Genomic DNA, 16,394 nt, shown 5'->3' on the forward strand with positions numbered 1-16,394 from the left:
AAAATATTCTGGTTCTGCCATCCTGGATATTTGGAAAGGAATAATCTTTTTAAGCCTCAGTGAGAAGCAGACAGTGTCTCATTTGGTTAAGGTTGTTTTGAGATTAAGTGAGACAATGTAGGTGAAAAGAGCTGGTAAAGAGAAGGTGTCTAAGGATGTTCAGTTTTTGTATTTTATGTGAATACAACATTTCAGAAAATAAAAGGTATACTCAATGCCATTTTGAACCCTGGTTTAAGGAACAGAGAATTCAGTGCAAAATAAAATATGTAGTAAGCCATAAAACCTTTCAGGTTCTTTCTTTTTTACCTGACCAACTGCAATAAATATTGGAGTTCCATGATCCGTGGCCTCTTTTCACACCCTAAACTGTCTCCATGGGTGATCACCTCTACCCCATTAAATTCCAAATTAACCTTCTTCCTCAAATGCTTTTGCATTGTGCTACATCCTCTCATCCTTTTTGCTTAAGCGTATCCTCTTGTTTTCTTATTTTATTTTACCTTAATTGTCTTGTCTTAAAGAAAGCTTTCCTGACCCTGCTAGGCTAGATTCCTACAGTCCCTGCATTAAGGCATATAATAATTCTTTGCTATATGTCTATCTCAACTGCTTGGTGGGACATTATGAAGGCACAGACAGAGGGTTTGTTCTTTCCTATATGCCCAGTAGTACCCATGCATTGTTTAGAACATGGTAGGTGCTCAGTAATATTCTTGGGCCAATAATTGAGTAGATAAAATACAATTCATTTTTAAAATTTATACAGAATTGTTTTTCTGTTAGAATTAAGTTTTTAAAATAATTCAATGTTAATGAAACTATTTTGCCTTATGGATCTATTTTTACTTCTTATATACCTCCCTTTAATCAATAGTACTCAATATCTACATATTTAAAATTTTCATTAAATATGAAAATACAAAGCTTGATATCTGCCATGAAAATCGCAAAATAATTACTTCTTTAGAACTCATATCTGTCTTAGTGAAATTGCTCAGTGGTGAAATCTTATCGAGGCAGTAGTGATAGTGGAAAAGAGAAAGGACCCAGATTCTCAGTCTAGGATCTGACTCAGAATGATGTTGAGCAATTCACTTGCCACCTTTGAGCTTCTTTCTTTATTGGAAAAAAAAAAAAAAGAATAGAAAGAAAGAAACTGCCCACCTTGCATGATGTCTGGGAAAAAACAAAAGGATAATACATATGAGGGTACTTTATAGAGCACAGCCCTTCTGCAAATGCGAGGGGTTATTCATTAACATTAAATCTTCTATTCGGTTGAACTAAGATGATGTATTTATCGTTTAGGCTGAGATTTTTTTTCAGCATCCATATTATATGTTTGTCCTTAGGGACTGAAGTAAGAAAAATGAAAGGAAACTTTTCTTTACCCGTTTATGGCATGTCACCTTCCCTCACTGAATATTTTAGACATTAGAAAAGAAGAGGGAAAGAAGAATGGAGGAGAAAGGGACAAGATGAAATGATCTGCCACATCTGAGGAGGGGGCCAAAAGTAACTTCTTGCTCTCTTCCAGGCACCATTTAACCCTTTTGCAAAATATAATATGATGTCATCTAATGTTCTCTCTGTTATAATTATTTGTTCTTTATTTCTGAAAAACAAAAAGCTTATCAAAAATGTTATTTCAGGATTAAGTTTTTTGTTTATTTGTTTCATTAGTTTTTGTTTACATTTTGGGTCTGCCAAAATGGCACTTTCTATCTTTATTCTCAGAGGTTTATTTTTCCTCTTTTTCCCTTCCATATCAGACACTTAGCGAATTTATTCATTTTCAAGCAGGCTCTGAATGTCATGTCAGTGTCCTCACCCAGTTTCTCTATTCCTCTGCTCAAATCTGCAGATATTACAGTATTCTGCCAATGGCACACCATCATTAGGAAGCAAACATTAATAAGGGGACAAAAGAGTTTGACCATCAAAAAAGTCTATGGAATTTATAATTCAATACAGGAATACAGTGTTAAGGTATTCACAAGTGTGACAAAAATGAGGATGGAAAGGAATGTACTGATATGAAAACTACTGTGGAAAAAAAAAAACTTTTGGATTTTTCTTATCAGGATTAGAAGAATTCAGAGAAAAAGTTGTTCACTGACAAAAGAAGTTTCCAGGAAGGATTTGCAAATAAAGTGGGTATTAACGAGGCCTTAAAGCTTGGGGATGTTAAAATAGCATGGATAAGTGAATCTCAATTAATACATGTATTGCATATATGGAAAGGAAAGTAATTCTACATGCCTAATCCCATGAAACTCCTCCAACAGCCCTAAGTGACGTGGATTTTCACCTCTCTCTTAAGTAGCAGTGGTTGCATGTTTCCATGATAATTCCCCCAGATAATCTCTCTTACCAGGCATTTAATCCCTAATAAATTCCTGGTGGGAGGAGAATCACTCAATCCTCTCTTAACTAGTCTTTGGTTTAACAGCAACAGGAAGCCTTTTCAGAAGCTACATGTTCTTTCACGGTGGGTTATTAAAGAGCTTAATGGTACTAGTACAGTTGCTACTTCCCCTGAGTCCTCCTAAAGAGCAAGCACCTTAACAAAGGAGAATATGACATGGGAGCTTGTGCCAAGCATTGGAATTGTGTTGAGTCATCACAGATATTTCCTTCTCAAATCAAACTATTTATTTTGATCTACAATTCTGTTACCTGGACTCAGCCTCAAAACTAAACTACTCTAACTGGTATTAGTTGGTAAAGTCATACAAAATTATAGCTGGATAGGAGGAATGATCTCTGGTGTCCTATAGCACTGTAGGGTGAATATAGTTAACTGTAATTTATTGTATATTTTCAAGAAGCTAGAAGAAAGGATTTTGAATGTTCACAACACAAAGAAATGATAAATGTTTGTGGTCATCACTATACTAATTACCCTGATTTTGTTATTAGACTTGGGATACATGTAAGGAAACATTCCGTATCCTATAAATGTGTACAATTATTAAGTGTCAACTAAAAAAATAAAAAATCCCACTAAACTGCTCTTCATTCTGACATTTAAGTTCTAGGTCTTAGCTGAGATGCTTTAACAAAGATTAGAAAGAATTTTAGATTTTTGTACTTTTCTTTCAAAGCAGGAAACAATTTTTCCAACAATTACTATAAAGCTCAATTATAATCTAGTAAATAGAGAGCAAAACCAGACACAGCTGTTTTGTGTCTAGAAGCTGCTGCAGTCGGGAAGACTTTGTGGAAGAATTCAGCTTCATTTAAACCTTGAATAAAACATGGAATTGGGATTGGTGGCGAAGAGGAGGAGAATCCTGGAATGATAATAGTTTCCATTGTAACAGAACTTTTCAGCTCACAAGGTGGTTTCAGCTATGTCATCATATTTTACCTTCATAACAGCTGTCTAGGGTAGCGTTTATCAAATAGTATTTTTAATTACTTATTTACAATCTGTTCCCACACTAAACCTAGAGCATTCCAAGGGCAGATGCTACATGTATCTCCTGTGCTTAATATGGTGTATGGTACAGAGTAGTGCAGAGGAGTGTTAGTGAAATAAAGTGAACTATATGATCTTGAATGTTTGAGACAGACAGGTATTATTAACCTTCACTGTAGATATGAGAAATGAGGCTTATGGAACTTAACTCAGTTGCCCAAGTAAAAGTAAATGGCAGGACAGTGTCCCAAATCAGACGCCAAATCCAGAGTCATTCCCATTGTCTCTGTGCTGAGTGCCAAGATACACACATGAACCAAGGGGCTAACAAGACATACCCTTGTGGAGCATCCAAGAAGGCAATGCCCCAGGTTTTGCCCATAAAATAACCTGATAAATTCTAAAGCTCTGCATCAACATTGCTGAGATAAATCCTGAGGGACTGTAAGATAAAAGTTGTCCCAGGATGTTTAGAATGGTTTCTGGGAAAATAATTTCTGTTTAGGCAAAAGATTCCTTTCTGTCATAGAGCACCCCAACTGAAGCTTGTGACTTAAATCTGATCTATGAAGGGTATGTTAGTTATGAGGCTTGAATCCTGGGTGCAGATTCACCACCAATATGTTTATTGTCTGGTGAAGTCTCTTGGTTTAAGAAGGAAGTTTCTTGGTTATCATGGTTTTTTTTTTTTTTAATTGGATAAAATGGGCACATGCCACAGATATAAGTCACTAATATCAGTCAGTTCTAGTCCCATTTCCTGTGGAATTCTTGGGATGCTGAGCACTATATCTTTGCACTATTAAAACAAATTTAAATCTACCATGGACACCATTATTTTGCTTAGTGTCAATCTTGGTTCCTCACAGACAATAGAAATCTTTCCTTTCTCTGGACCCTTAGGAAATTAATTGGGTACACAAACATACAGTTATTCCTGATTAATGTTTACTTTTTTCTTACAATTGTAATATATTGGCTTCTGTATAGACACACACACACACACACACACACACACACGTTTCTGATCCCCTCATTTAAATTCTTTTAATCTTTAAAAATATCTGTGCATATGTGTTGTCATATGCATGCTATTAAATTGACTACAAAATTGAGGATTAGAGAGATTCAAAGAACTTGTGTGCATAAAAGTCGAAAATACTTAAGGTATAAACATCTTGGTAAAGCCAAGATTTTTGATAAGCTACTGATTGTAGGAGAATGGAAGGCAGCGTGTGTAAAAGTATAGTGTGCTTTGAAGGCATGTGAGACACAGTGGCAAAAAAAGTTTTTAAAAATGATTAATAACAAATAATGTTTGTGTTGAAGAATCAATTCAAACTAACTCATTAAACATGAGATTAGATAAAATGATTAATTTAAAATTTCAGAGCACTCAGCTTTGCTGAGTAACTTGCGTCTACCTTTCAATATTACCATTATACATAATGGGAATATGCCAATAAGATTAGTTGGACACAATTCCAAGATTTTATCCATATCTTTAGGGGAGACTAAATGTAGAAAGTGTCCCTTAAAATTCACTTCCCTTTCTAGAGCATACAAGTTTGTACTTGATGACTACATGTCAGGCTGTTCCCATTTTGGCTTGGCATATTCCATTAGAAATGATTTTGATTTCTTTTTTCCTTTTTATAGAAAATCATAAGCTAGCAAATTATTGTTTCAAATAAAATATATGCATATATATTGTATATAACTACTGAATTATCTACAAAAACTATACATTTGTGCATAAATGTGTGCATATAGATATGTGTGTGTACATATATATGTCTATTTACAAAATGTTTTTCACAGGCAAGGACAGCAGCCTCACACAAGGCTTTGACCAGCTCCTCCTTTTATTCAGTAAAAAGAGTATTAGATAAGAAGAGAATTGAGCAGAAACTGAGATGAGAGAATCATAGAATTCAAATATTCCTGTTACGTTTACGTATTACATTTTTTACAGGCTAAGAACAGAGACTGTTCAGTTTAATAATATAAATGTAGAATATGTTCAATTTAATATAAAAATAGAACATACTCTGAGTAGTTAGTGATTCTTTCAGAAAAATAGGCAAAGATAATTAGAAATCTGGTTAATATTTGTGGTACTTAATAAGGCTAGTAAATTTCTATTCCAGTCACCAAACATTAGCTAATTCTTTTAGTTTTGCTGGTCTTATAAAGATTTATCTGGGAAAATGCTTATAATAAGATTTCAAGGATTATTATAAGGTACTCTTCATACATAATTTTTATGCTATGTTTTTTGATTAATTTTTTAATAAAATTAATTGGCAAATGGTATAGAAACTAAGAATGACAATAGATGGTTCATGAATAAATAGTTTCAGGGTCAAATAAATTAAACAAATTAAACTAATTTCTGATGAATTTGTCAACTTTTTATGTAACTATTCACTGAGAATTTCCAAGAAGGGCATACATGCATATGTGTTGACTCCATTATTGTAAGGCACAACTTGGTCCCTGCTTCCCTCCAATCCTGACCACCATCCAAATCTTGGTCTATTATTGGTACCACAGATTTAAAATGTTAATGTAGACTATTGCTCTTGCAGGTTCCATCAGAGTGAGTTTTATTTCTTTATTAAGATTGTCATTTCCTTTAGGGTGGAGATTATTTTATACTTCCCCAAACTCCCCATGGTCCCTAAAACAATGCTACCTACTTATGCAAAAATTTTCCGGGCTTTTATTAAGTGGTTGATTGAACCAATAGACTCTTCACACTGTTGAGTACTGAAGATGTAAAAGTGAACAATACATTTTTGTTTTGTGGCCTTAAAAACCTCAAGTTTAATGAGAAGACACAGGCAACCGGATAGTATACAATATCAGATGTAAAGGTAAAATACATTAGAATTATGAAGTTGGGTAGAGTTTAGCTAGACTAAGACTTTTAAAAACATCAAGGAAGAATGGACATTAGAGTTGGGTTTTGAAACCTGAGTAGGTTTGCTTGGTAGAGCAGGAATGGGAGTACCTTCTCCCTGGAAGAAGATGGATAGAAAGAGAAATGAAGGATAATCCAGATAGAAACACAGCATTAAGTCTTAAGATGTGCTGTTGTAGAAAATAGTCAGCATGTTTGGAGAATTGTATGATATCTGGGATGTCTGGAAAGGAGAACATACGTACAGAAACAGAAGGAATAATGGTCATATAGTTAGATTAGGGTTAGTTTATGAAGAACCTTGTATTCTGAGTGCATGAGTTTGTATTTTTTTCCTGTGTGGCTGATAACATGGTGATTTTAGTGTGTGAACTGCAGAATCAGACTGAGTTGGGCTCTAATATGGGCTTTACCAATTTTTTTATAAAAAAGATTAAATGAGCAATCATGCAGATAAAGCCTTTGACACAGTGTCTCATGTATCTAAGTACTCAATAAATGTTGGCTGCTTTTATGGGTAAACGTGGGAGAACATGAATTTTAAAACAGGGAAATTATATCATTGAATTTATTCTTTTGTTATCATTAGATTTTGTTTTACTTACTTTTCCAGAATTGATTTTTGAGCAAACAACCATGGTGGCAGGGTAGAGAAAGACAAGACGAAATAGTAAATACATAAAAAACAACCTTTCTAAACTGGGTGGCCTTGGATAGTAAAAGCACATGCTAACATTTATTGAAAGCCTATTGTGTGTCAGGCAATATGCTAAGTGTTGTACTTATATAATTCCATTTGATTTTCACAGCATCATCGTAAGATAAGTGCTATATTATAATCCGAAGTTTATAGAAAATGGAGATTAAAGAGTTGAAATGGCCTTTGAGGTCACACACTGGTTAGTGCCAGAACCAGTTTATTGAAGTTCCTTTGATTTTAGATTTTTCATGAGATTGCTCTGCATGTTATTTTATTTCCCTGATCCTCATTTTCCTGTGTGTAGCATGGAAAGAAAAAAATTATACCTTCTTTATATGTTCTTGGGAGAACTTAATGCAGACCCTCCATGAAGGGACTTAATATATATAGTGTGTGATACATGGTAATCATAGCAGTGTTACTAATTCTTCTTTTTCTTATTTTTTAGAATATGTTAGAATATTAATATGGAATTGACTTTGGAGATAAAGTGAAGATTATTATAGAAATTATAATCTATTCTCAAAAACCAGCTGGCTTCTATTGTCTGTACTGGAAAGGCAGAATCTTTCTCTTATCTATGGATTTTAAATTATATAACTATATGCCTTATACTTTCTGAATACTCAAATTAGATCTGTTATTATGTGGTGTTCTATTACTTCTGTTTGTACTGGTATAAACTATAGCATACGATAAGAAATGGGGACTTAATCTGAGGCATGAAATCTCCTGTGTTACAGGGGTTTTATATTGCATTGTAGTTATCTGTTTTTCCGACTGTTTCTCAATAGACTGCAGATTTTCAAGGGCATTAGTCATATCTTGGTCATCCATTTATCTCTAGAGTCTTTTGAGTGTTTGGTTCATAATAGGTGCTTAATAAATGAGCTTTACCTGGAGGAAGAAATAGTTGAATGAATGAAAGGCAATACTAACACAAGACATTATATTTGGGGCTATCTGAGGTCCTACTCGTTTAACAAGGACTATTATGACATGACTATTACCAAATTCTCTAAGGCTTTATTAAACATTTATACTTACTAAAATTAGATGCTGCGTATCACAGGTGAAAAATCAGTGACTCAATTGAAAGTTAATAGTTCACGTAGCTTATATCACAAAAGAGTAATAATAATAATTCTCTCTTTGTTCAAAGAAAACCCCACACCACCCTCCTTCCTTCCAGCACTAGAGTGGGACTAGAGATCTGTGTATTTCATTTGACTGAGGGAGCCCTTCCTCAAAGAGAGAGTAGGAGGCTCAGAATGTCTTCAAGTCTCCTACAAGTGCTACAACATGAGCACATCAGAAAGCAGATTCCAGCCGGGAGTGGTGGCTCACGCCTGTAATCCCAGCATTTTGAGAGGCCTAGGTGGGTGGATCACAAGGTCAGGAGTTCAAGACCAGCCTGGCCAACATAGTGAAACCCCGTCTCTACTAAAAATACAAAAAATTAGCCAGGTGTGGTGGCGGGCACCTGTAATCCCAGCTGCTCAGGAGTCTGAGGCAGGAGAATCACTTGAACCTGGGAGGCAGAAGTTGCAGTGAGCCAAGATCGCACCATTGCACTCCAGCCTAGGTGACACTGCAGACTCTGTCTTAAAAAAAAAAAAAAAAAAAAAAAGGCAAGTAAGCAGATTCCAAGTACTCCAATGCCATGCCCCTGCTGAGACAGAATATGATAACATTCAGTGTTGAGGTTTTAGTCATTCCTGAGGCTGGACCATCTTGCTAGGAACTCACACGGTAACAGGGTTTAGATAATTTCAGTTCTTAGAGCCACCTCCCTGTTTAGGACTCTCTTTCACTTCTCCTGCAATCAGGAGGATTCTGCTCTGAATCACACTTAGACTGTCCACTGTGAAAATATGAAAAGATGACAAGTTATACTATATTCAGACATAAAGATAAAAAAAAAAACCTCTTCACATAAAGGGAAAACAGCAGTATATTTCGGGAAGCTAGTGTGTTATGGTTACATATTATATTCTCATTCCTTTCCCAGCATGAGGGTTGAGGGAGGAGGGCAGAAGTAAGGGAGCATCTGTCTAAGGCCCTGCTAATGTTACAGATCAGAAAATAGTGCTTTGCTCTGCTTCAACTGTAAACATTGTGAACTGCTTTCTTTCCCCACAAGGCAACTTGGCTCTGAGATAATCATCTTAGGCATGAATTAATGGAGTACTGTCCATTCTACAGCTTCATTATAGAAAACAGGCAAATGAGATGCAGAGTGACACTCTTGGTTTTCTGTGGTTGTTTGAGCTCTCCTTAACCCCTCCCTGGAACTAGTTATTCAATCATGGCCACAGAAGAGTCCCAGATGTTTGCAGAGTAAATGTGATGCTTGGCTTTGACTCCTGGAAGCAATAGAGGGTGGAGTAGGGATGAATTACAAAGAAAGACCTTATTAGTTGACACTAAAAGTACCTATGAAAGTCTCAAGTACGTAGAGTTAACCTTTCTCCAGCCCTTCCATTCAATTCCTGAGTAAGCAAATTTGGATTAACTACTCCAACCCCTTACTTAGAAACTGTTTCCATCACAGTTATCTCCTCTCTGACATCTTTTTTCTTAATGTTCATTTTAAACTTATTTTTCCTGGATAAATATTATGTGTGTGCAGGCATGTGTGTCTATATTTATGTGAACAAATATGAAGTTGGAAAAAAAGATACCAAGACCTTGTGAATTTTGGCCTCTCTTTTCATATGTCTCTAGGCCTTTTCTACTCCCTAAGGGAAAGCTTAAGCATGACAGGTCTTTCCTTTCTCTCTCTCTCTCTCTCTCTCTCTCTCTCTCTCTCTCTCTCTCTCTCTGTGTGTGTGTGTGTGTCAGTTTTTATATGGTGCTAAAGAAATGCGAAGAAAGAGATATTAGGAAGGGAAGATCATTTGTTCCCAATTAACTCTGCTCATCTGTGTGGCTGAGGTGGATGATCTAACACAATCATATTTATTGTTGCATGCATTATTCCCCTCTGCTCCACTAGGATATATCAATGTAATAAGCCTTTCAATTACCTTAGCTATATCCAAACAAGCGAGGAAACAAAAATTAAATGATATTTTGCTGTTGTAGAGAAACTCAGACCATTCTTGCTGGAGATTCATCAAGTGACTACCTTTGTAAATCTGGACCTGACCCAAGGAAGCCTGGTGTGTTTATCTGGGATCTCCTACTCTCTGTGCACTACCCTCTCTGTCCCTTTCCCCTCATTCTCAATCAAGACAGCCTTGAGCAAATCTAATTTCTGGGATGATCATATCTACAGCTCAAGTATTGACTAAACACTGCTAAGAGTATCGCATGGCATAATTGAGACCAAATGCTTGCCACAAACAGCTCCATGTCATCTCCTACATGAATGGATTACTCTAAATATCAGTTCATGCACTGGCTTCATTGAGATGACCTAGGAAACTTGTTACAACTTAGATTCCTAAGTTGTATTGCCCAATATTTTGCCTCAGTCTGTTTGATAGTCAGCTAAGTTTGCCAGGTTTGGGAACTCTAGTTTTAGACCTCAAATTAGAAGGCACTCTGGGAAGAGCCCTTGAGCACTCATTTAGTGAAGTCACTTTCACCTTGTCCGGCTTACTATGGTGCCGTCTGCCTAATTTTCAAGGATAGGAATTGTGCTACTTTGTTATATCTAAGTGGAATGAAAATAGGAACCCCAATAGCATTCTGTTGAGTCACTCCCACAAAATGATCCTCTGAGACTCATTTTGCAGATGCACTGAGATCCAAAGGTAGCTGTATAAAGGGATTGTGGGCATATGGCCATCAGATACACCAATGTGCACACATATATGCCTACACATGTACACATACTATCATTGCATTGTCTCTGAGAGTCATAGACAAAGTTGGCCAAGCCCTTGGCCAGGGCTATTATGAATGATTGCTCAGACTATATGCTGAACAGTTCTGGGCACCATTTTCATAGACTGCAAGGTGAATAGTCCTCCAGCAGTTGTGCAATATGGTGGGTCTTGGAAAAATTTAGTCATTATTTTGAAAACAGGAAGGAGCCCACCACTGAGGAAGCAAACACAATGTTTGTGGTGAAATTTCAACAAGATTATCTTCTTGTTATGTAGTTAGGTCTCAAGCTCTGCTCTCAGCACATGCACACGCATATGCACACACTCTACTTATTGGATTTTTTCCTTTTCTCTAATCCAGGATGATATGCAAAAGTTTTCCTTCCATACCTCTACACCACAGATGGATTGGGAAATGTCACAACAAATTAGAAGTGAAGAGTTAAGTCATGGCAAGTGACTCCTCAACTCAAGGCTCTTTCAACATTCTGAAACTGTTTAATGTCAATCTTGACTGTCTTTGTCTCCAGGGCCCTTTTCTTTATTCTTTTGCTTTTACTTTTTTTTTTCTTTCTTTCTTTCTTTCTTTTTTTTTTTTTTTTTTTTTTTTTTTTTTGAGACAGAGTTTTCACTCTCGTTGCCCAGGCAGGAGTGCAATAGCGCGATATCAACTCACTGCAACCTCCGCTGCCGGGTTCAAGCAGTCCTCCAGACTCAGTCTCCTGAGTAGCTGGAATTACAAGCATGTGCCACCATGGCTGGCTAATGTTTGTGTATTTAGTAGAGACAGGGTTTCACCACGTTGGGCAGGCTGTTCTTGAACTCCTGACCTCAGCTGATCCTCCCGCCTCGGCCTCCCAAAGTGCTGGGATTACAGGCGTCAGCCACCGCGCCCGGCCCCAGGGCCCTTTTCTTAAAACCAAGTCCCATGCAATAAAGCACGTTTATTTCATGCAACACAGCTTAGTTAATGTTTATAGTTCCAAATACTCCGGTTTACTAGGTACAACTCAATCGGGAGTGCCTAGTATAAAGGAACATGCATAGCACAGCAACAGAGAATGTTCATCACCAAACACAAGGAAGTAAAGGAGATGCAAAGCTATGGTAGCTAGAGGAGGATTAGCTTTCCTGATTTCAGTGCGAGAAAAGCCACTTATCTCTACAGTCCACTAGTTTGGAAAGGCATTTGCCCTTGGCTGTGAGATGATGTTACATTCAAAGTAAGTCATATTAATTTCCAGGCTTGTCCAGGATCAGGGGCTGGAGGCTTCCCTCAATTGTAGTCCTTTCCTTAAAACCAGTTCTAAGCTTTTGCATTTATTTTATTAAGTGATTGGATAGTCCTGAAATATGAATTTCCTCCAATCTCTTCCACTTTGCAAACTCCAGAACCGTTTGACCAATAAGTTAAAATCTCCAGAGGAGGACTGACTGTGAGCTAAGGCTTCAGACATGCAAAGCGCACAACCCTGGGAAACAGCAGCATCTGGGACAGGAGGCTCCCATTACTACACATGAGGACGTCATAGGTTTTGCAAATCAAACACACACAGAAAACCAGTAGTAGCCCAGGTTGGACACACTGTATGGGTTGCACAGTTGAGTGAGGACCCAGACCAGGGAGCCACCTGTTCCTCTAGCTTGCATACATTTATTTCACACCACCTCAGGCCACTCATAGTTTGCTTACCTGCTCATTGTTGCTCTCCCACCATTCCCCATACTCCCTTTGGGGGTGAAACACTCTATTTCCGACTTGTGCTGAGCCAGTCTCCTGTCTTTGTACCTGGTAAGCATGAACAAGGACAGGAGCAAACAGAAAGCAAAAAAGACGTGATTGTGTGCTTAACTGCCAGGCTGAGGAAGGGCCGTGACTGTGGAGATGGTCGCCCTGTGTCAAAACAGGGGTTCCTGCTTCTCAATGCAATGACCAACCTTTGGTACTTATTAGATGAATGTGATGGCATATGGACAACCTCAGGGATGACGTTGTTACTTTTTGGTTAAACCACATGTAACACATTCTTTCACAGTGACTATTAAACTGTGAATGTGTCACATTTAATAGTGAATGGTAAAAGGTGTGCAATTTCTAGCATCTTTGAAAAAGATGAATATCAATCAATACATTAGAATATCAATCAATACATTAGAATCTATTCAGTGCTTACCATGTGCCAGACATTATCCTAGAACTTTACCTAAATTGTATCCTGGCAACAGCCCTGGTCCAGAGGCTTTGTTATTTTCATTTTACTGATGAAGAAGCCTAAGATTATAGAGGTTAAGTAAATGAATCAAAGATTAGTTAATTAAGTAAGTGGTTGGGCTGGATTTTGAATACAGGGAATCTAAGTTTAGAGCCCACACTTTAGCCATTATAATGTGTTGCCTTCCATTATCAAGTTTTTAAGCTAATTATTATCTTGAACAAACCCTCATTGAGTGATACCGTTCTGGATGTTGTTAGACACTGGTAATAACAGAGAAGACACGTTCTTTGGATATGAAAAGTTTCTATAACCATTAAGCAGAAGTTTGACTGTCAGTATTGGGATGCCTCCATTATTAGAGTGTGGCTCAGACAGCTTTTGTATTATAACTGGCAATTCACCGCCCTTTGAAGATACCAGATAGTTCATCTAAAATGAGTTATGAGATTCCCAACATTACTCTTCTACATGGTGCATCAAGATGAGTTCTTGTACCTCAATGACAGTTTTTTGAACTAACATGATTTCACAGAAATAACCTCTTTTACTCATTGGTTTGAATCTGTGAGGTTGTTAAAAAAGAACTGCTATTTCCATTTGCCAGATGAGGAAGCTAGATTTACTTAACTGACTTCATGAAAGTCACAAGCCTCATCAGTAGAGAATAACCACCAGTGGAGCTTTCAGGGGTCCAACGCTCTTAAGGTTTTATCACCTTTTCACTAAGCTAGAGCCTGGTATGATACCACTTCATCCACCTTCCTGCCAATAGGCTATGATAAAGGGAATTACGATTATAAGACTTATTTACCTCAGTACAATCACATTCTTTTTAGTTTATTTTCCTGCTGTTTCAAAAGTAATATAAAATAAAACAAAATGTAACAAAGTCATCATCATTATTGATCCTGGGGCAGAGGCCTTCCCCTTAACATTTTCCCTTCTAAAATGTTTAAAGTATCTAGTATTTGAAGAAAAATGGCTTATTGTATCAAGCAAAATAAATTTAATGGATTACCTATTTAGTGGACATTAGTTGAGCATTTATTAAATCCTAGGTAATAGACTTTGCACTACAGATGTAAAGATACGTAATCTGCAGGCCCTGCCTGATAGAAGTTACATAACAGTAGGAGAAGGAAGGAAAGAAGAAATACATACACAAGTAACTTTAGATGTAGGCATAAAGAAGAGAGGAAAAGAACTTTGGGACTTTGTTAAAGGAGGTAAATCATCAGACCAAGCTAGATTTAGTAGACTTAATTTTACCAAAGAAAATACCTTAGAAATACCAATGGCCAAATGATGCTCCATGTTTCAATGCAAAGTATTTTGTGCTTATTTGTGAATTGGGTTGTTCAACCAAAATACTGCTCTACAGCTCAGATTAAAAGAATATTGATAGAATAATAAATTATTGGTGGTCATTCAGTTCCTTACTAAGGGATCCTTAACATATTTTTGAATATCTTCTGTTAGGCTAATTGTGAATTAATCATTAAATATTTCACAGATGAGTTAAGAAACCTACAGGCTTCATGCTTATAAGCTCTTCTCTCTCTTTCGCTCATGACCACACACACACTGCCAGGTGACCTCTGTTTATGAAATATGGAATGATCCTAAGCATCCTATTCTATCAAACTCTAACCTCTGTGAAGAAAAGGAATGCTTACACACTGCTGGTGGGAATGGAAATGAGTTCAGTCACAGTGGAAATCAGCTTGGCAGTTTCTCAAAGAACTTAAAACAGAACTACCATTTGACCCAGAAATCCCATTACTGGGCAAATACCTAAAGGAATATAAATCTGTCTACCATAAAGACACATCCATGTGTATATTCACTGCAGCACTATTCACTATAACAAAGTCATGGAATCAACCTAAATGCCCATCAACGGTAAACTGGATAAAGAAAATGTGGTACATATACATCATAGAATACTATGCAGTCATAAAAGGAATGAGATCATGTCCTTTACACATGAATAGCAGAGGAGGGCATTATCCTAACCAAACTAATGGAGAAACAGAAAACCAAGTACATCATGTTTTCATTTATAAATGGGAGCTTAACATTGAATATGTATGGACACAAAGGGAAAAATAGACACTGGGGCCTCCTTGAGGGTGGAGGGTGGGAGGAGAGTGAGGATCAAAAAACTACCTACTAGGTACTATACTTATTAGCTGGGTGATGAAATAACCTGCACATTATACCCCTGTGACACATGACTTACCTATAAAACAAATCTGCACATACACCCCTGAACCTAAAAGTTTAGAAAAACAATAGAAATGACAAAAAACAAAAAACCTAACTGCTTTTGGTAAAAACGTTCACTGGCATATAAAAAAGAAAATTTCAAAACAAACAATAGTAAAAAAACTCATTTTAAAAATGTGAGCAATATCTTAGACTTTTTAGAACTTTCAAGCAGTTTTAATATTCAATGCAAGCTGAAAATGGCATTAATGCAGAATGGAAAACTCATCATTGCTTTCAGATAGGACCCTTCTTGCCTGTCTGTACCTGTAATTATATTCACCAGATATTTAAATAGACCAAGTTTTTATTCATTCATTCACTTACTCATTATCCCATTTACCAGTAATTTGCTATTCAAAGTTACTAATAGCTTTAACAGTCTCAACTGTTGAGTTTCAAAACTCAACATTTTTTTTCCAGTTGAGTTTGTTTTAGAAGTATGGAATTGTCAATTAAAAATAGTTTAAGCTTTTCAGCATTTACAGTTCATGAAATATCAATTTTAAAATTTCATTTCTTTTACATAATAAATTTATATATCAGACACTAAAACACACATACACTCATACTTGCGAGGCACTGTTTTAAGTGCTTTGCAAGTATTAGCTCACTTTTCAAATGAAATGTTTAATTTACTATAGTTATATTCAAAGTTATAATAAAAAGTAATAATGACAAAATATTGAGCATGTCAGGCTGTTTGCTGTACACTACTGTAAATTATTAAAACAACTGTATAAAGCAGCTGCTATTATTCTCATTCTGAAGAGGCCGACGCTGAGGATCAGTGTCAGTAAGCCCAACATCATGTGGTTTAAGAGCAGGGAGCCCAAGGTTAAAAATCAGGTTTCTCTGATTCTAAAGCTCATGCTATTTCCATTATTTTTTCCTCTGTAAGTGACAATGTTACTATGTTTAAAAACAAAATTACAAAAGTTTATTATTTACCTTTTCTCTTCTTGTCCCCATTTTGCAAATAAGTAGCAGAGTTATCAAGCACAAGCAGTGGAGGATCTAG

At 36.5% G+C, this 16,394-nt stretch overlaps 1 protein-coding gene across 4 annotated transcripts in view; it reads right to left on the reverse strand.

Moving 5' to 3' along the window:
* Nucleotides 1–16,394, reverse strand: part of GRM5 (glutamate metabotropic receptor 5) — a 564,924-nt gene that overhangs the window by 8,289 nt on the left and 540,241 nt on the right. For 2 of the 4 annotated variants that reach the window (XM_008020459.3, XM_008020460.3), the window contains exon 9: nt 12,583–12,678. The exons of the other annotated variants lie outside the window; for them this stretch is intronic. In XM_008020459.3, the coding sequence (XP_008018650.1) occupies nt 12,583–12,678 (96 nt within the window). The remainder of the gene's footprint in view (nt 1–12,582; nt 12,679–16,394) is intronic. 4 annotated transcript variants of the gene reach the window in all.

The sequence above is a fragment of the Chlorocebus sabaeus genome, chromosome 1, assembly GCF_047675955.1.
Source record: "Chlorocebus sabaeus isolate Y175 chromosome 1, mChlSab1.0.hap1, whole genome shotgun sequence".
Classification (NCBI taxonomy): domain Eukaryota; kingdom Metazoa; phylum Chordata; class Mammalia; order Primates; family Cercopithecidae; genus Chlorocebus; species Chlorocebus sabaeus.